Raw genomic sequence first — 18,991 nt, 5'->3', positions numbered from 1 at the left:
TTGACTTGAGGTTATTATTTATAGGGGTGCCAAGTAGGTTGTGCCTACCAGAGAAAACATTGGTTTCCTTTTGGTTTGGGAGGGAATGAGTCCCATCTGGTCCGTCAAGTCTACACCAATACAAAGGACTTGTGTAAATGTCAGGATGGAAATACACTTTTCATAAACCCTTAAAACATTGGAAAGAACTTCAAAAACAACTGTATTCTTTTGCGTGGGTTGTATTAACAACATAAATGATCACACACACACACATAACAATATAACAAATAAAGAGCTCTGGTTCCTCCAGAAATGTCCTGTACCTCGGGCCTAAAAAGAGTCCAGCCCGGTAAAGAAGTTCAGGGACTCAAGTGACCTTAGTCACGCAATGTTGGTCCGTAGCGTAAACCCAGTATTAATCATACAATCAAAATAACACTTATTTTACAACACAACTATAAACCGTATCAAAGACTAATACGGCCTCACTTACAACTAACTACATAAATCACAGTATACATCACCCCAAAACAAATGAAATACCATGTACAAAAAGGTTGTAGTCAGTCGGTCAGTCAGACAATCCAATCCGCCAACAGATCTCCAGCGGAGAAAAGGCCACGAAGAAGTAGTCCACAGACGCAAAGATTGGATCCGATCCTGGGTAAACTAGCTATTAGGCTACAAAACACACTTTCAGGCAACAAAACAAACGGAATAGCGAAGCTTCAGGAACTGAGGGTTGAACACATCCTCATTCACGTCTCCATCACAACCCCACTTTTGCTCAGCTGATGCTGGCTATTTAATTGGGAATTAAAGGGGAAGCGCCCTATTGGAAAGAGAAGCACTATTTAATTGGGAATTTAAAGGGGAAGCGCCCTATTGTAAGGAGAAGCACTGAGACGGTTCAGAAGCATTCAGGGCCGTCACAACACACACACACACACACACACACACACACACACACACACACACACACACACACACACACACACACACACACACACACACACAGACACAGACACAGACACGACACAGCTGAAGCGTGGAACATTATTCCCTCTAGTGCACACAACTAGAACTACCTGAGACCTCTCAACTGCACTGACTGTCGCTCCCTCCATTTCCCTAGTTTAACACATGTGCTTTGTGTTTCCAGGGGGTCCTTAAAGACCTTTATCCACACTGTTCACCTGCTGCAGAAACAGACAGACCTGGGCCAGCTCCCTGTGGCTGATGTGCTCTACAAGTGAGTCTAGTATCCTTATGTCTGGATGTGCTTGGTGAGACACCCTTGTGTCCCTTCCCTGTCTTGCCGTGGTTGTGACCTCTCTCTCTCCCTGTCTGTCCCACCCAGACTCCTAGTGCTGGAGGGGGGGCCAGGCTCCCCGTCCTGTCTGCTCGGGGGCAAGCACAGCGTTTCCTGGGGCTTTGAGGACATGCTGCCTACACCTGACAGCAGCAATGGAGGGGCAGAGACTAAAGGTAATCAAATCAAATCAAATTTTATTGTCACATACACATGGTAAGCAGATGTTAATGCGAGTGTAGCGAAATGCTTGTGCTTCTAGTTCCGACAATGAAGTAATATCTAACAAGTAATCTAACAAAGTCACAACAACTACCGTATACACACAAGTGTAAAGGGATGAATAAGAATCTGTACATATAAATATATGGATGAGCGATGACTGTGCGGCATAGGCATGATGCAGTAGATGGTATATAATACAGTATATCCATATGAGATGAGTAATGTAGAATATGTAAACATTATTAAAGTGGCGTTATTTGAAGTGACTACTGATACCTTTATTAAGTCCATTTATTTAGGTGGCCAGAGATTGAGTCTGTATGTTGGCAGCAGCCTCTCTATGTTAGTGATGGCTGTTTTAACAGTCTGATGGCCTTGAGATAGAAGCTGTTTTTCAGCCTCTCGGCTTTGATGAACCTGTACTGACCTCGCCTTCTGGATGGTAAAAAGGTGAACAGGCAGTGAATCGGGTGGTTGTTGTCTTTGATTATCTTTTTGGCCTTCCTGTGACATCGGGTGCTGTAGGTGTCCTGGAGGGCAGGTAGTTTGCCCCCCGCAGATGCGTTGTGCAGACCGCACCACCCTCTGGAGAGCCTTGCGGTTGAGGGCGGTGCAGTTGCCGTACCAGGCGGTGATACAGCCCGACAGGATACTCTCGATTGTGCATTTGTAAAAGTTTGTAAGCTGTTGCGCCTTCTTCACCACGCTGTCTGTATGGGTGGACCATTTCAGTTTGTCCGTGATGTGTACGCAGAAGGAACTTAAAACTTTCCACCTTCTCCACTAATGTCCCGATGTCTAATGTCATGTGGATGGCGGAGTCCACGATCATTTCTTTTGTTTTGTTGACGTTGAGTGAGAGGTTTTTCTCCTGACACCACAATCCGAGAGCCCTCACTTCCTCCCTGTAGGCCGTCTCGTCGTTGTTGGTAAAAAGGCCTACCACTGTTGTGTCGTCTGCAAACTTGATGATTGAGTTGGAGGCGTGCTTGGCCTCACATTCATGGGTGAACAGGGAGTACAGGAGAGGGCTGAGAAAGCACCCTTGTGGGGCCCCAGTGTTGAGGATTAGCGGGGTGGAGATGTTGTTTCCTACTGTCGTGTCTTTGACTATGCCAGATTAATTGCTATGACATGCTATTCTATAAAATAATTTCTCCGTAATTAATATTACCTGATTGAACTAATCATGTAAATATTAATTAACTAGAGAGGGACACCACAAAATAATATTTATAGAGCTGTTATCTTCCGAATAAACTCTTAAAGATTTAGTAATATTTTACATCCATAGCAGTCACATTAATTGTCATTTTATGCAGTCTCATCTGAAAGTGGTAAATCCTTTGTTATCTGCAAGAATCCTAGCTAACAAGTTGAATCGGCAATACAAAATTGGGTTTAATTATTTATTTACGAAATACCTAACTAATCACACAGAAACACACATACACAATTAAATCATAACTTGATTACAAAGTGCCGTCATAAAGAAAAACGTCCCTAGCGGGCGGAATAGATATGACAGCTTGTTACACAAAGAAAAGGGGCTGAGTTTTAGTGAAACTGCGGGAGACTGGGACAGGGCCGAAGCTGTGCTATCGTAAATACAGTATCTTATGCATTCTAAATTACCGCCCATTTGAAAAAGGAAAATGCAATAAATATTTACTCTGAGCTGCGCTTCAGTAGGTTGGTGGTACATGGAAGGCCGTCTTGCCAAACCGAGTCCTCTGTCCTTTGAAGAATGTCTCCGGTGGTCACTGGATACGTTGGAGTAGCGTCGATGTGTAGTAGACGGGATACTCTGACTGTCCTTCCTAACCTGCGTTTGTAGCAGCTGTTGCTAACTCAACGGCTAGGAGGTATCACTTCTGTAGTGAATACGAGTTCAAAGTTCATACCATTTGCAACCAAAGTCCATGCTGATGTTGGCTTAGTTCTGTAGTTATTATCTGAACCATTCTGACATTGGATCGTCATCCTAAATGTACCCGGAACAGGAAGTTATATTTTTGTCAATGGCTTTTATAGTGGAGGGAGAGGGGTGTGTCTGAAAAGTTTATAACCCATGTCTCTTCACAGGGGCGGGCCCCTAGTTGAGCAGAAGCCCAAATTTATGAAAATCCAAATCTCTCATTTGGAAGCTAAAATTACATTTAATCTCTTCACAAATAATTTCATATTCAAACATTTGAATTAAACAACAATTCCATGTGAATCCGATACCTCTGACGTTTAGACTTTCCACAGTAGAGTTTGTCATTCTATCATTGATGAGAATGTGTCAGAGGGCAACCGAACTGACATAATATACCTTAAAAGTACCACCGCATATGTTCAGTTGGTCGGATTACCAGAATATAGTTCATTTCCCCCCCAACTTCTGATGTTCTCAGAATCTCTATGTTAACCAATGGGTTTTCTTATGTCACATCAGTTATAGTAGGGGGAGATAAAAAGGGGGAAAGAGCTATTTATGACTGTCATAAACCTACCCCCAACCCAACGTCATGACACTACCTTCACCACCTGGGGGCGGCCCATCAGAATGTCCAGGACCCAGTTGCACAGGGCGGAGTCGAGACCCAGGGTCTCGAGCTTAATGATGAGCTTGGAGGGTACAATGGTGTTAAATGCTGAGTTATTGTCAATGAACAGCATTCTGACATAGGTATTCCTCTTGTCCAGATGGGATAGGGCAGTGTGCAGTATGATGGCGATTGTATTATCAGTGGACCTATTGGAGTGGTAAGCAAATTGGATTGGGTCTAGGGTATCAGGTAGGGTGGAGGTGATATGATCCTTGACTAGTCTCTCAAAGCACTTCATGATGACAGAAGTGAGTGCAACGGGGCGATAGTCATTTAGTTTGGTTACCTTGGCTTTCTTGGGTACAGGAACAATGGTGGCCATCTTGAAGCAGCCAGCTGGTCTGAGCATGCTCTGAGGACGCGGCTAGGGATGCCGTCTGGGCCAGCAGCCTTGCGAGGGTTAACACGTTTAAATGTTTTACTCACGTTGGCCACGGAGGAGAGGCTTTGGTAGCGGGCCTTGTCAGTGGCACTGTATTGTCCTCAAAGCGAGCAAAGAAATTGTTTAATTTGTCTGGGAGCAAGACGTCGATGTCCGCGACGGGACTGATTTTCTTTTTGTAATCCGTGATTGACTGTAGACCCTGCCACATACGTCTCGTGTTTGAGCCGTTGAATTGCGATTATACTTTGTCTCTATACTGACGCTTTTTTAAAGTATGTATGTGAGAACAATAGCTCCATTGGCCTTGGGGGGGGTTGCTTTTTTTGAAAGCTCAAAAGATATTCCGGTCTATTGAACTATGGGTCATTTTTGGGCTGTCTGAGTATTCTTTCTCACAGTACCATTATAGAATAATTTGTATGGGAGTGCTCTGTATGTGCAGTTAGGTGTGTTTCCTTTTTTGTGGATACAGGTAGTGAATAGGCCTAGACATGTTTATTTTGTGTTTTAACTGACAAGTCTTGTTGGAGTGGGGTGACTCTGCTGGCCCTCAAAATCCTCGCAGCCTCTTATTATGATTTATCTGTTCACCTCTTTAGATCTTTTATATTTGGTCCTTTGTCTGCAGCCAGTTAGAACTCCAACATTTAGCCAGAGAGGGAGACATGGAGTCATCATGCTGATTTCATTCTGTCTCATTGGCTGAGGCTGCTGAGGATGGCATCATGTGTTGGTTATAGGGCAGGGTGGTGACTAGCTGAAGTTAAGGGGCGAAAAAGGAAGAGAGGGTGATGGCTTGTTTCCTCCACTCGATGGACTGACCTTGGAGAGCCCTGTAAGGCTATATGACCTCAGCAGCTCCCCCTATAGGAGGCCAGTTGAGAGGCATAGACATGGCAGCAAGAGAATGTATTAGAACTGGCTGGCTGGGGGACTTAATTAACCCTTCTGTACATAAAATGTCTGCATGCATGACTGTAAGTCACTTTGGATAAAAGTGTCTGCTTGATGGCATATACAGTACTTAAGATGCTTATTAAGGGACAACAAATATATGAAGATAACTTTATCCCATTATTCAACAACATGAAAACAACAGATTTATTTAAATAGAACAATTTTCCCTTAAATCTTACAGGTAGAATTAACCTTTTTAGAAGGGCATGGCTCCCAAAGTTTTTAGATTTATTTTCGGTAATAGCAATTACCCCACCGAAGACATTTTTTTCAAAAGTATATTTGGTCATAAGTCTTTAAATAGGTAAAAGAAACTCCTAGAATAAAAAGGAAAGTTTTACATCTTCCTAAGTCTGAGAGTGGTTTTAACCTTCCAGACTTGGAATTGTATCAACTCGCTACCCAAGGCTTTTACTTGCAACATATAGTTAAATGTACTGAAGAGGAGCAATGGGTACATATTGAAGATGTGCATGCTCATCCCCAGAATCTTTTTACGTGTCTATTTTCAAAGGATAAAGCTAAGAACATTAACAACTTCATAGTGAAGAACATTTTAAAAGTATGGGAGAAAACGAAATGGATTCTACAAAAAACAAAATCCCTCCCTAAAACACACCCTTATTGGTGTCCTTGGATAGCTTTACAGAATTAATCGATGAATTTGCCCACATGGAAAACTAAAGGCATAGAAATAATATATGACGTGGTAATAGGAAATACAATTATTTCCATGACAGAATTAAAAAGCTTTTGGTCATGTAGTGTATTACTATTATTATTATTAGTATATGTAAACACAAATTATCAATCGGACAATTAGGGCTATACTATGACTGTCACTGCTGTCTGCACCATGGTTCCTCACACTGGCGGGAAGATTTGAGAAAGCAAACGGATGGACATCGTCTTGTTGCCTCACCCCTTTCACTGTTGTTGTCCCTTGCTCTCTATACTGTCCTGACTCTTTCCCCTCCTTCCCTGTTTCTTTACCCCTCCTTCCATTTTTCTCCCTCTTCTGCTGTTTCCCACTCCGTCTCTTCCTCCTTCCCTGCTGTTGCAGACACAGACCTGGGGCGCTGTCTGGCCACAGACGGGCTCTATCTCTACACCACTAACTCCTTTGGGAGAGGAATCAGCAAGCTGGGCTCCGGTTTGCACGGGACACTGAGGTAACATGGCACCCCTGCTTTCATATGCAGAGGGAGCGATAATGCAGAGGGAGCGATAATGCAGAGAGATCGATAATGTGGATGGAATGGCAATGCAGATGTAACGATAATGCGGAGAGAGTGATAATGCAGAGTGGGAGGAAAATGAATGTATATGCTGGAAGTAGAAGCCTAAGAGTTGTTGCCCATTAGTGTATGTATATATATATACACACACACACACACACACACACACACACACACACACACACACACACACACACACACACACACACACACACACACACACACACACACACACACACACACGCACACACTACCAGTCAAAAGTTTGGACACACCTACAAGGGTTTTTCTTTATTTTTTAAATGTTCTGCATTGTTGAATAATAGTGAATCAAAACTATGAAATAACACATATGGAGTCATGTAGTAACCAAAGAAGTGTTAAACAAATCAAAATATCTTTTATATTTTATATTTGAGATTCTTCAAAGTAGCCACACTTTGCCTTGATGACAGCTTTGCACACTTGGCATTCTCTCAACCAGCTTTACCTGGAATGCTTTTCCAACCATCTTGAATGAGTTCCCACATATGCTGAGCACTTGTTGGCTGCTTTTCCTTCACTCTACGGTCCAACTCATCTCAAACCATCTCAATTGGGTTGAGGTCAGATGATTGTGGAGGCCAGGTCATTTGATGCAGCACTCCATCACTATCCTTCTTGGTCAAATTTCCCTTTCACAGCCTGGAGGTGTGTTTTAGGTCATTGTCCTGTTGAAAAACAAATGATAGTCAAACTAAGTGCAAAACAGATGGGAAGGCGTATCGCTGCAGAATGCTGTGTTAGCCATGCTGGTTAAGTGTGCCTTGAATTCTAAATAAATAACAAACAGTGTCACCAGCAAAGCACCCCCACAACATCACCCTCCTCCTCCATACTTCACGGTGGGAACCATACATGCGGAGATCATCCGTTCACCTACTCTGCGTCTCACAAAGACACGGCAGATAGAACCAAAAATCAAAAACTTATCCTCTGCAACAGAGTTAACTCTGGGTCTTCCTTTCCTGTGGCTGTCGTCATGAGAGACAGTTTCATTATAGCGCTTGATGGTTTTTACGACTGCACTTGAAGAAACTTTCAAAGTTCTTGAAATTTTCCGCATTGACTGACCTTCATGTCTTAAAGTAATGATGGACTGTCGTTTCTCTTTGCTTATTTGAGCTGTTCTTTCCATAATATGGGCTTGGTCGTTTACCAAAATAGGGCTATCTTCTGTATACCACCCCTACCTTGTCACAACACAACTGATTGGCTCAAATGCATTAGGAAGGAGAGAAACTTTTAACAAGGCACACCTGTTAATTGAAATGCATTCCAGGTGACTATCTCATGAATCTGGTAGAGAGAATGCAAAACTGTCATCAAGGCAAAGGGTGGCTACTTTGTAGAATCTCGAAAATTCTAAAATATATTTTGATTTGTTTAACATGTTTTTGGTTACTACATGATTCCATATTTGTTATTTCATAGTTTTGATGTCACTATTATTCTACAATGTGTAAAATAAAGAAAAAACCTTGAATGAGTAGGTGTGTCCAAACTTTTGACTGGTGCTGTATGTGTGTGTGTATATGTGTATATACACACACACACAAACAAATGAATGGGGGATTGGAAATTATGCAGACAATTACATTGATGGAAGCCACAATCTATCTGCAATTTCTACCCTCCCAAAAAGTGAGAGTGCCACACTAAAATACCCTTACCACAGGAACACCTCCTGTTCCCTTCTTCTACCCTACTGGAAATCCCCCTCTGATTTCACTTTCTGAGCAAAATTTCGTAGGAAATGGAGAGCCTGGTTTTGTGTTTGTGCAGGGGGTTTGTGTACTGTCGGAATGAGGAGTTTGAGGCGGGCTGGGTGGTGTTCAGCAGCGGCCGCCTTCTCCACCGCCCCGCCTCCTTTGATTTCAAGCCCCATCAGCTGTGCCACGTCATCGACCCCTTCACCCTTCAGGTACGCCAGCTGGCATCTAGTAACAGACTTCATGACGTCACACTTGATGACTCAATTACACAGTAGTGTATCTCCACTAAAAGACTGACTGTGCTCTTTCTACCCGTCTCAGGCGTGCCAGATCGTGTCAATGCCAGCCCACCACTTCCCTGTGGGCAGCAGCGTGACCACGCTGCACCTGTGCTCAGATGGAACCTACCTGTACTGGGTGTGGTCTCCCGCCAGCCTTAACGAGAAGACCCAGAAAGGCCACTCCATCTTCATGGATGTCTTTCAGCTGTCGGTAAGTGAGCATGCTTCATCTAGCCTCTCAACAATGCTTAGCAAAGCTCTTCCCTCGTTCCCCTCTCTCACCCCCCTGTCCCTCCTCCCCCCGGTGCAGCTGGAGACTGGGTTGTGTGTGGCAGACGTCCTGCAGGAGAGGGTGATCCTGACACGGAAGGAGGGCGAGTCTTCCAAGTGTCTAAACGAGCTGCTGCTGAGCCGCATGTCGCGCTTCCGCGCCTCCCACTCCGCCACGCTGGCCGCTCTCACCGGCTCTGCCATCTCCAACACTGTCAAGGAGGAGCAGTCCGGTAATACTCACACTCACACTCAATACTCATAATACACTCACACTATTTAGATATATATACACATTGTTTCACACTCAATTAAATCAAATGTATTTATATAGCCCTTCGTACATCAGCTGATATCTCAAAGTGCTGTACAGAAACCCAGCCTAAAACACCAAACAGCAAGCAATGCAGGTGTAGAAGCACGGTAGCTAGGAAAAACTCCCTAGAAAGGCCAAAACCTAGGAAGGAACCCAGAGAGGAACCAGGCTATGAGGGGTGGCCATTCCTCTTCTGGCTGTGCCGGGTGGAGATTATAACAGAACATGGCCAAGATGTTCAAATGTTCATAGATGACCAGCGTGGTCAAATAATAATAATCAAAGTTGTTGTCGAGGGTGCAGCACCTCAGGAGTAAATCTCAGGTGGCTTTTCATAGCCGATCATTAAGAGTATCTCTACCGCTCCTGAGCTCTCTAGAGAGTTGAAAACAGCAGGTCTGGGACAGGTAGCACGTCCGTTGAACAGGCAGAACAGTTGAAACTGAAGCAGCAGCAATGCCAGGTGGACTGGGGACAGCCAAGGAGTCATCATGTCAGGTCATCCTGAGGCATGGTCCTAGGGCTCAGGTCCTCCGAGAGAGAGAAAGAAAGAGAGAAAGAGAGAATTAGAGAGAGCATACTTAAATTCACACAGGACACCGGATAAGACAGGACAAGTACTCTAGATATAACAAACTGACCCTAGCCCCCCGACTCCTAAACTAATGCAGCATAAATACTGGAGGCTGAGACAGGAGGGGTCAGGAGACACTGTGGCCCCATCCGATGATACCCCCGGACAGGGCCAAACAGGAAGGATATAACCCCACCCACTTTGCCAAGGCACAGCCCCCACACCACTAGAGGGATATCTTCAACCACCAACTTATCATCCTGAGACAAGGCCGAGTATAGCCCACAAAGATCTCCGCCACGGCACAACCCAAAGGGGGGCGCCAACCCAGACAGGAAGATCACGTCAGTGACTCAACCCACTCAAGTGACGCACCCCTCCTAGGGACGGCATGAAAGAGCACCAGTAAGCCAGTGACTCAGCCCCTGTAATAGGGTTAGAGGCAGAGAATCCCAGTGGAGAGAGGGGAATCTGCCAGGCAGGCAGAGACAGCAAGGGCGGTTCGTTGCTCCAGAGCCTTTCCTTTCAACTTCACACTCCTGGGCCAGACTACACTCAATCATAGGACCTACTGAAGAGATGAGTCTTCAATAAAGACTTAAAGGTTGAGACCGAGTCTCTCACATGGGTAGGCAGACCATTCCATAAAAATGGAGATCTATAGGAGAAAGCCCTGCCTCCAGCTGTTTGCTTAGAAATTCTAGGGACAATTAGGAGGCCTGCGTCTTGTGACCGTAGCGTACATGTAGGTATGTACGGCAGGACCAACTCGGAAAGATAGGTAGGAGCAAGCCCATGTAACGCTTTGTAGGTTAACAGTAAAACCTTGAAATCAGCCCTTGCCTTAACAGGAAGCCAGTGTAGGGAGGCTAGCACTGGAGTAATATGATACATTTTTTTGGTTCTAGTCAGGATTCTAGCAGCAGTATTTAGCACTAACTGAAGTTTATTTAGTGCTTTATCCGGGTAGCCGGAAAGTAGAGCATTGCAGTAGTCTAACCTAGAAGCAACAAAAGCATGGATACATTTTTCTGCATCATTTTTGGACAGAACATTTCAGATGTTTGCAATGTTACGTAGATGGAAAAAAGCTGTCCTTGAAGCAGTCTTGATTTGTTCGTCAAAAGAGAGATCAGTGTCCAGAGTAACGCCGAGGTCCTTCACAGTTTTATTTGAGACGACTTTACAACCATCAAGATTAATTGTCAGATTTAACAGAAGATCTCTTTGTTTCTTGGGACCTAGAACAAGCATCTCTGTTTTGTCCGAGTTTAAAAGTAGAACGTTTTCAGCCATCCACTTCCTTATGTCTGAAACACAGGCTTCTAGCGAGGGCAATTTTGGGGCTTCACCATGTTTCATTGAAATGTACAGCTGTGTGTCATCCGCATAGCAGTGAAAGTTAACATTATGTTTTCGAATGACATCCCCAAGAGGTAAAATATATAGTGAAAACAATAGTGGTCCTAAAACGGAACCTTGAGGAACACCGAAATGTACAGTTGATTTGTCAGAGGACAAACCATTCACAGAGACAAACTGATATCTTTCCGACAGATAAGATCTAATTAAATGTGTAATAAGCAGGCAGTGAAAATGATGATTGAATCCATTATCCTCATCACATTGTGCGATTCACACTTCACGTCCCTTAGTCCTGTATATTTATGTTGTGTGTTGAAGCATGTCTTTGCTCCTCTTCCACAGCAGTGAACACTAGCTGTGGCCTCCCTCTGAAGACACTGAGGAAGACGCCCATGTATGTGTGTGGGACCTCTCTGGTGATGCTGGCATCTCCGCCCGGCGTGTCTGGCAGTTCTACCACACGCTCCCTGTTTGGAGGCACCAGCGGTCTGTCCTCCCTGAAAAGTAAGAGCAGACATGTTCATCTTCACTGGGAATCTCTGTTGTGTTTTTAAGTCTCTTTTCTTTCTGCTGTCAGTGGCATGTTTGTTGACTGCTTTCCTCTCTTTCTCTGATCAGTCCTCTCCTCCAGTCTGGTGTTCAACCTAGCTGATGGTCAGTTCAGCAGCCGGGCAGACCTCATTGATGCCCCTGGCAGTTCTCTGGGCAGGGGTGCCCAGGTGGCAGGGCTAGGTAAGCTCCTGTTCAGGAATGAGTTTTTTTCTGTGTGAGCTGAAATGTATAAAGTTCAGCACTTATTTGTGTTGTAACCCCTGCACCCTTTCCTATGTGCTATAGGAGCCTGCTATGACGCCCTCAACAACTTGATCTGGACCTGCTCCAGTGACTACATGGACCAGTGGTGTAACCCTGGCAACCAGGCCTTCCATCACATGTGCCATAGGCTTGGCGTCAGCAATGTCATCAAAGAACCCAAAGGTAACCAAAACAGCCCCAATCCTGTTTGTCAATCGACGCAGACCTCAAGTGATGTGCTGCAGAATCATAGGCTAAATAGTGTCTGAACCAGCTTCTTCATTCACGTCAGATCAGGCAGTTAGTAGTTACTACCCTCCCTTCCTCTTTCTCCCTGCTGCAGAGGAGACCGTGGCCACCGGTGAGGTGATCAACCAGCTGCTTCACCATGTGGGCGCTATGTGCATCCACCAGCTCAACCTGCTGGCAGCCAGCAGTAGCCTGCCCCTGGGCACCCTCCTGGGCAAGCAGCACCCCATCGATGCTCGCCACTTCAGCAGCATATGTGACATCATGGAGAAAGCCATGGTCAATGGGGACAGCTGCATCATCCGCTGCATCCTGGTGGTGTTCCAGGTATGGTGGAGCTGGAGATCCAGCCTGGAGTCTAACTGACGTCTAAATCACTCATATTTACACGTTGGTGTTTGTCGTTCAGGTGGTGTTCAGGTTCTTCAACCCTCAGTCGGAGCAGAACAGGGAGAGCGTGCGGCGTTCAGGTCTGCTCCTGTGGCAGCTGCTCATGGCACCGGTGGATCAGATCGGACCAGAGATCCAGGCAGAAGTGTGCCTGGCTATCAGGTAAACACAACTCAGTACAGCACAAATCCATAACCATAAACACAGGACACACATAAAGACCTGAGACAACTATCGGTCCCTTGATTGACATCTACTGTCTCGGTCTCTATCTCTCCCTCTCTGTAGCTCGGGTTTGAATACCTTGTATCAGGGGGAGTCTGAACTCAACAACCTGCTGAAGCTGGTCCTGACAGAAGGTGATAGTTGCAACCTACTCATTGGGCTTTATGTACACTCTTAACACATTCTAGTCATCTTCGTATAGGGCTTGTATCTGGTACAATGTAATCGCTGAACGTGGTCTGTGAATCTTTAGGGGAGAGGAACAGTGGTCTGTCTCAGCTCCGTGATGTCATCCTCACCAACCTGGCTGACCAGCTGCAGAAAAATCGATTTGGGAGTGACGAAGATGACCACTACAGGTAGAGCACAGCTATTGCAGAGATTTGCTCAACACTTTGCAATTTCATACATTCCTGCTTGAAAAATAACTCCCAATTCCTCCCCTAACCAGAGCTAAAGGGTTTCACTGAGTAACCTGATGCCATAAAATGTTCTATCCCATTAATAATAATGCAGTATGACTCTGTCTCTCTGTATTTGAGGGTTGTTCAGCTGAATCAGTCTGAGTATCTCTCTCCTGTGTTGCCCCTTCAGACTCAGTGATGAACTCCTGCACAGCATCCTGAAAACCGTTGTCCGTGAATCCTGCCGTCTTATCACCAAATGTCAGACTGTCGCCAGGGACGACTTCCAGAAGCTTCTCTCCACTGTGCCAGTATGTGTCTCTGTCGCTGCTCAACTACACCGAGGATCAACTGGGCTTTGTCTGGTCAGACCGTCCGTTGACTAATCAGCAGTAGATTGTGTGTTGCCTCTTGCATACTGACTTCCCTCCTCCCCTTCTACCAGGTGGCCTCATCAAGCCTGCGCTACCTCATGGCCATTCAGAACCACCTGCTTAGCAACACTGTTCTGATCTGCCCCGATGACAACGACGACAGTGACAACTCCCTACAAGGGGAAACAATGAAGGTACAGGTAAACACCCCCTTTAAATACCCCTACTGCTGTCTGTCCATGTGGAGTCCATATGTCCGCCCCTCTCTTCTCTTCCTATCTCTCGCGCTCTCCCTCTCTCTCTCTCTGAGCGGGTCCTCAATTGCTGCAGCAATGGAGCAAGGAAATGTTCAATCATGACACAGCATAGCCACCCCATTTAGCATATTCAACAGTAAGCCCTTTTTTCTTAGTGATTTTCTCTATGGGTGTTTGTTTTCTTACCCACAGGCACATAGTATAGCTGCGACTGTACATTTTTTTGGAATTCATGTAGTTGTTTTTCCTGTTGTAAGCAAGTAGGCACTGTTACGGAAGCATTGCCTTTTCTGTGTGTGGTTCCCAGGAGCTGCAGACCAGCATCCTGTCGCTGGCCACCAAGATACTGGTGGGGTGTGACGAGGTGCTGGAGAGCCTGCAACAGGTGACCACTGCCCTCATCAACAGTGACATCACCGACCGAGAGACCAGGTGACCATCACCACTACCCTCTCTGCTTTACCTGTCTACCTGTTGCCTGTCTACCTGTCATTTTACCTGTTGTCTGCTTACCCCTAGCCCTCAACCTGTTGCCTGTGTATCTGCATGTTCCCTTTCTGTCTGCCTCTTCTTCTACATACCTCTCATCTCACATTTCTCTCTCATTCTCTTTCCTCCTCTTCCTCTCTCCTCCTTGTCCCTACTCTTCCTCTCTCCCCCTCTCCCCTCTTCCTCTCCTCCTGGGCCGCAGGCTGAGGGGCTTGGAGCAGATTACCAAGGCTACAATGCTGGGGCACCTGCTGCCGGTTCTGCTCACCTCTCTGATGCACCCCAACCTGCAGACACTTGCGCTCGCCGACGCCCTCATGCCCCAACTAGTGCAGCTAGTCCTCTACACCAGCCAGGTGGGGGCACTCAAACAGTCTCACCTCAATGCAGATATTCTTCTCTGGTTTAGAACTTGTGGCCGTCATCTCTAGTTTCTGTGGTGGAATATGGGTAGAGATATGGTGATTGTTAAATGAAGGTTGATGATAATTTGGAAGGAGAATGAGTATGTATTTATATGGGTTTCCTCTGGTCATTTCCCAGACTGCTCTGCTGCTCAAGACCCAGTCTCCTCTCTTCACTGACAGCACTCCATTGGTTGGAGGGCCGCTGGGCCAAAAGACGCCTGCTGCTGCTGATGACAGGTAAGTGCACACACGGTCGTCTGTGTAGGCCAGGTTTATCAGGACCATAAGCCTGGTTTTCCAAGTGTGTTTGTGTATCTGTCCCTGACGACTGTTCCTCTGTCCCTGACGACTTTCTCTGTCGCCGATGACGGTCTGTCCTTCTCCAGCTTTAGAATCCTAGATGAGCGGGAGGAGCCAGGCTTCCTAACAGGCCTGAAGATCCCTGCGCCGTGGGCTGCTGGGAAGACGGTGGAGACGGTCCACCCGGTGCGAGACAACTATAAGTTCAAAGAGACGGTACACATTCCAGGAGCACGCTGCCTTTACCTGCGCTTCGACTCCCGCTGCTCCTCACAGTACGACTACGACAAGGTGACCAATCCCTGCACCTCTACACCCCACATCATATTTCCTTGGTAAAGTTATGGCATAACATGTGAAGTATTGCAAAGCTCTATGAGGAAGAGTATTTACTTGATCTTTTCTCTCTGATGTTCCAGTTGGTGATGTATGCCGGGCCCAACACTAACAGTCGCAAGGTGACTGAGTATGGAGGCAACACTCTGGGCTATGGCAGTCGCAGTGTCCTAGGGACAGGTTGGCCCAAAGACCTGGTCAAGGTGGAGGGGGACACAGTGACATTCTCCTTTGAGATGAGGAGTGGGCGCGAGCACAACACCCCAGACAAAGCCATGTGGGGGTTCTCCTGCACTGTCCGAGCTCAGGTACACACAGCTGTGAAGTTGTAAAATACCGCATGAGTTCTGGCATGTTGCTGCCATGTTGGACATACACACCCAGACGTTGTTACAGTGTTACATTGAACTGTCTCTGTTTTCCCACTCCAGGAGTCATCGGAGGATGTCTCTGGGGGTCTCCCCTTCCTGGCAGACCTGGCGTTGGGTCTGTCTGTACTAGCCTGCTCCATGCTCCGCATCCTCTACAACGGACCTGAAGTAACCCGTGAGGAGGACGCTTGCCATGACCTGCTCTGCTCCAAGCTGCTCCAAAGGTGACACAGCATAAATGGAGAATGATACAGAGCACATCCTATAGATAGCGCAAATGCACTGCAATGTAGAAGCACAGTCGTATAACCACTGTTATAAGAATAAATTAGTCAAATGACGTGTGACACAGCAGAGACTATCTGTTTTGTGTTTCCTTCAGGTGCCAATGGCAGGTGGAGGCTAATGGTGCCCTCTCTCCAGCCCTCACCCCCAGCCCCTCACCCTTACCCCTCACCATCGAGGAGGACCAGGAGTTCACCTACCCCTCTGATGTCCTCATCCCTCCCCCGGGCCCCATGCCTGGGGCCTACTTTGACCTGCCCCGTATCCGCCTGCCTCCAGGAATCATGGGCCGGCTACGAGAGGTGTCCGGCAGGGGGCGACCACAGTTCCGTCCCAGCATCAAGTGAGAAGGGGTGACGATATATACGGCAGGCTTGCACAACTGCCATCCTAATTCAATTTTAACCAGTCATTACTGTCTTTCTTTTCCTCCCCGTTTCTCTTTGACTTGCCCGTGTCAGGGAGGTGATCAGGCCAGACGTTATGGAGGAGGTCATAGTGTCGTGTGTGATAAAACACCTGACGCTGGTGGATGCTCTCCAGTCGCTCGTCAACTTCCAGTACCGCGAGGAGCACGCTGAGGAGTACGACCTACTCTGTAAGATCATGGCCGAGACTTTCAAGAAGATCAACGCCATGGAGCGCCAGCTGCAGGTACACAAGTGGCACAGTTCAGCTTTTCCCTCTCCAAGTGTGTGTATGTGTGTATAACTTTGTCTGTTGCCCCCCCCCCCCCTCAGAGTGTAGCAGAGCTGGAACAGAAGTGGCAGAACGAGGTGGAGGAAGCTCAGCAGGGAAAGCTCGAGAACAATGCTCCATTCTTCCATGACTACCACTTCTTTGAGGTACACATCCCTCTACCTCTAATTCTCCACAGATTCTCTTAAAATTGTTCACTGTTCAGCTCACATAATTTGTTTTTGTTTCCCCAGAACAAAATGAAGGAACTAGAATTGCTGTGTTCACTAAAAGAGGTCCCACTGGACTGCAGTGATTTGGAAAACGTTGTCCTCACGCTGAGGTAAGAGAAGAGCGACGTGACAATACAGATGTTGACAGATGAGGTAACATCTACACTGCTTTCGAAGACTCCATGTTGTCTTCTGGTTTGTGATCATCTGAATTTGTCCACAGGGAGAAGTTCTTCCAGGAGGTGAACTCTGTCCACCTAAAAGGTGCTGTGCCGCTGACCAAAACCAAAGCCCTGGTGAAGAGCCTGATGAACCGCACAGAGCTGCTGCTCCACGTCACCATCGCTCCTCACTGCAGGAGCCTGAACACCACGCCTGCTGGCACGCCAGGTACAACTCAGCTTACACCTTCCTACATTATACCCCAGCCTACTGCACCTCCCCAACCTACTGCACCTCCCCAACCTACTTCACCTCCCCAACCTACTCCACCTCCCCAACCCACTGCACCTCCCCAGCTACTGCACCTCCCCAACCTACTGCACCTACCCAACCTGCACCTCCCCAGCTACTGCACCTCCCCAGCCTACTACACCTCTCCAACCTGCACCTCCCCAACCTACTGCACCTCCCCAACCCACTGCACCTCCCCAGCTACTGCACCTCCCCAACCTACTGCACCTACCCAACCTGCACCTCCCCAGCCTACTACACCTCTCCAACCTGCACCTCCCCAACCTACTGCACCTCCCCAACCCACTGCACCTCCCCAGCTACTGCACCTCCCCAACCTACTGCACCTACCCAACCTGCACCTCCCCAGCCTATTGCACCTCCCCAACCCGCACCTCCCCATCCCACTGCACCTCCCCAACCTGCACCTCCCCAGCCTACTGCACCTCCCCAACCTACTGCACCTCCCCAGCCTACTACACCTCCCCACCCTACTCCACCTCCCCAACCTACTGCACCTCCCCAGCCTACTGCACATCCCCAACCTACTACACCTCCCCAACCTACTGCACCTCCCCAACCTGCACCTCCCCAGCCTACTGCACCTCCCCAACCTACTGCACCTCCCCAGTCTACTACACATCCCCACCCTACTGCACCTCCCCAGCCTACTGCACATCCCCAATCTACTACACCTCCCCAACCTACTGCACCTCCCCAGCCTACTGCACCTCCCCAACCTACTGCACCTCCCCAACCTGCACCTCCCCAGCTACTGCACCTCAACAACCTACTGCACCTCCCCAACCTACTGCACCTCCCCAGCCTACTGCACCTCCCCAGCCTACTGCACCTCCCCAACCTACTGCACCTCCCCAACCTACTGCACCTCCCCAACCTACTGCACCTCCCCAACCTGCACCTCCCCAGCTACTGCACCTCAACAACCTACTGCACCTCCCCAACCTACTGCACCTCCCCAGCCTACTGCACCTCCCCAGCCTACTGCACCTCCCCAACCTACTGCACCTCCCCAGCCTACTACACCTCCCCACCCTACTCCACCTCCCCAAACTACTGCACCTCCCCAGCCTACTGCACATCCCCAACCTACTACACCTCCCCAACCTGCTGCACCTCCTCAACCTACTGCACCTCCGCAACCTACTGCACCTCCCCAAACTGCACCTCCCCAGCTTACTGTACCTCCCCAACCTACTGCACCTCCCCAGCCTACTTCACCTCCCCAACCTACTGCAATTCCCCAACCTACTGCACCTCCCCAACCTGCACCTCCCCAGCCTACTGCCCCTCCCCAGCTTACTGCACCTCCCCAACCTACTGCATCTCCCCAGCCTACTTCACCTCCCCAACCTACTGCAATTCCCCAACCTACTGCACCTCCCCAACCTGCACCTCCCCAACCTGCACCTCCCCAGTCTACTGCACCTCCCCAACCTGCACCTCCCCAGTCTACTGCACCTCCCCAACC

The 18,991-nt window shown here is 47.7% G+C and overlaps 1 protein-coding gene across 5 annotated transcripts in view; it reads left to right on the top strand.

Annotated features, from left to right (window-relative positions):
- Positions 1-18,991, top strand: part of LOC129826335 (probable E3 ubiquitin-protein ligase HECTD4) — a 73,484-nt gene that overhangs the window by 24,135 nt on the left and 30,358 nt on the right. For 3 of the 5 annotated variants that reach the window (XM_055886938.1, XM_055886935.1, XM_055886934.1), the window contains exons 3-28: positions 1,145-1,234; positions 1,343-1,470; positions 6,519-6,627; positions 8,518-8,656; positions 8,769-8,939; positions 9,039-9,231; positions 11,596-11,757; positions 11,872-11,985; positions 12,091-12,231; positions 12,392-12,624; positions 12,707-12,849; positions 12,976-13,046; positions 13,166-13,271; positions 13,507-13,627; positions 13,762-13,890; positions 14,255-14,379; positions 14,639-14,792; positions 14,980-15,080; positions 15,230-15,434; positions 15,563-15,787; positions 15,911-16,074; positions 16,233-16,478; positions 16,597-16,789; positions 16,876-16,980; positions 17,068-17,156; positions 17,270-17,436. In XM_055886938.1, coding sequence (XP_055742913.1) covers positions 1,145-1,234; positions 1,343-1,470; positions 6,519-6,627; positions 8,518-8,656; positions 8,769-8,939; positions 9,039-9,231; positions 11,596-11,757; positions 11,872-11,985; positions 12,091-12,231; positions 12,392-12,624; positions 12,707-12,849; positions 12,976-13,046; positions 13,166-13,271; positions 13,507-13,627; positions 13,762-13,890; positions 14,255-14,379; positions 14,639-14,792; positions 14,980-15,080; positions 15,230-15,434; positions 15,563-15,787; positions 15,911-16,074; positions 16,233-16,478; positions 16,597-16,789; positions 16,876-16,980; positions 17,068-17,156; positions 17,270-17,436 — 3,824 coding nt within the window. The remainder of the gene's footprint in view (positions 1-1,144; positions 1,235-1,342; positions 1,471-6,518; positions 6,628-8,517; positions 8,657-8,768; positions 8,940-9,038; positions 9,232-11,595; positions 11,758-11,871; positions 11,986-12,090; positions 12,232-12,391; positions 12,625-12,706; positions 12,850-12,975; positions 13,047-13,165; positions 13,272-13,506; positions 13,628-13,761; positions 13,891-14,254; positions 14,380-14,638; positions 14,793-14,979; positions 15,081-15,229; positions 15,435-15,562; positions 15,788-15,910; positions 16,075-16,232; positions 16,479-16,596; positions 16,790-16,875; positions 16,981-17,067; positions 17,157-17,269; positions 17,437-18,991) is intronic. The other 2 variants (XM_055886939.1, XM_055886937.1) reach the window with 1 other exon arrangement.

The sequence above is a fragment of the Salvelinus fontinalis genome, chromosome 28, assembly GCF_029448725.1.
Source record: "Salvelinus fontinalis isolate EN_2023a chromosome 28, ASM2944872v1, whole genome shotgun sequence".
Taxonomy (NCBI): domain Eukaryota; kingdom Metazoa; phylum Chordata; class Actinopteri; order Salmoniformes; family Salmonidae; genus Salvelinus; species Salvelinus fontinalis.
Note: the sequence above shows the minus strand (reverse complement) of the source record. Positions and strands in the feature narration are given on the sequence as shown.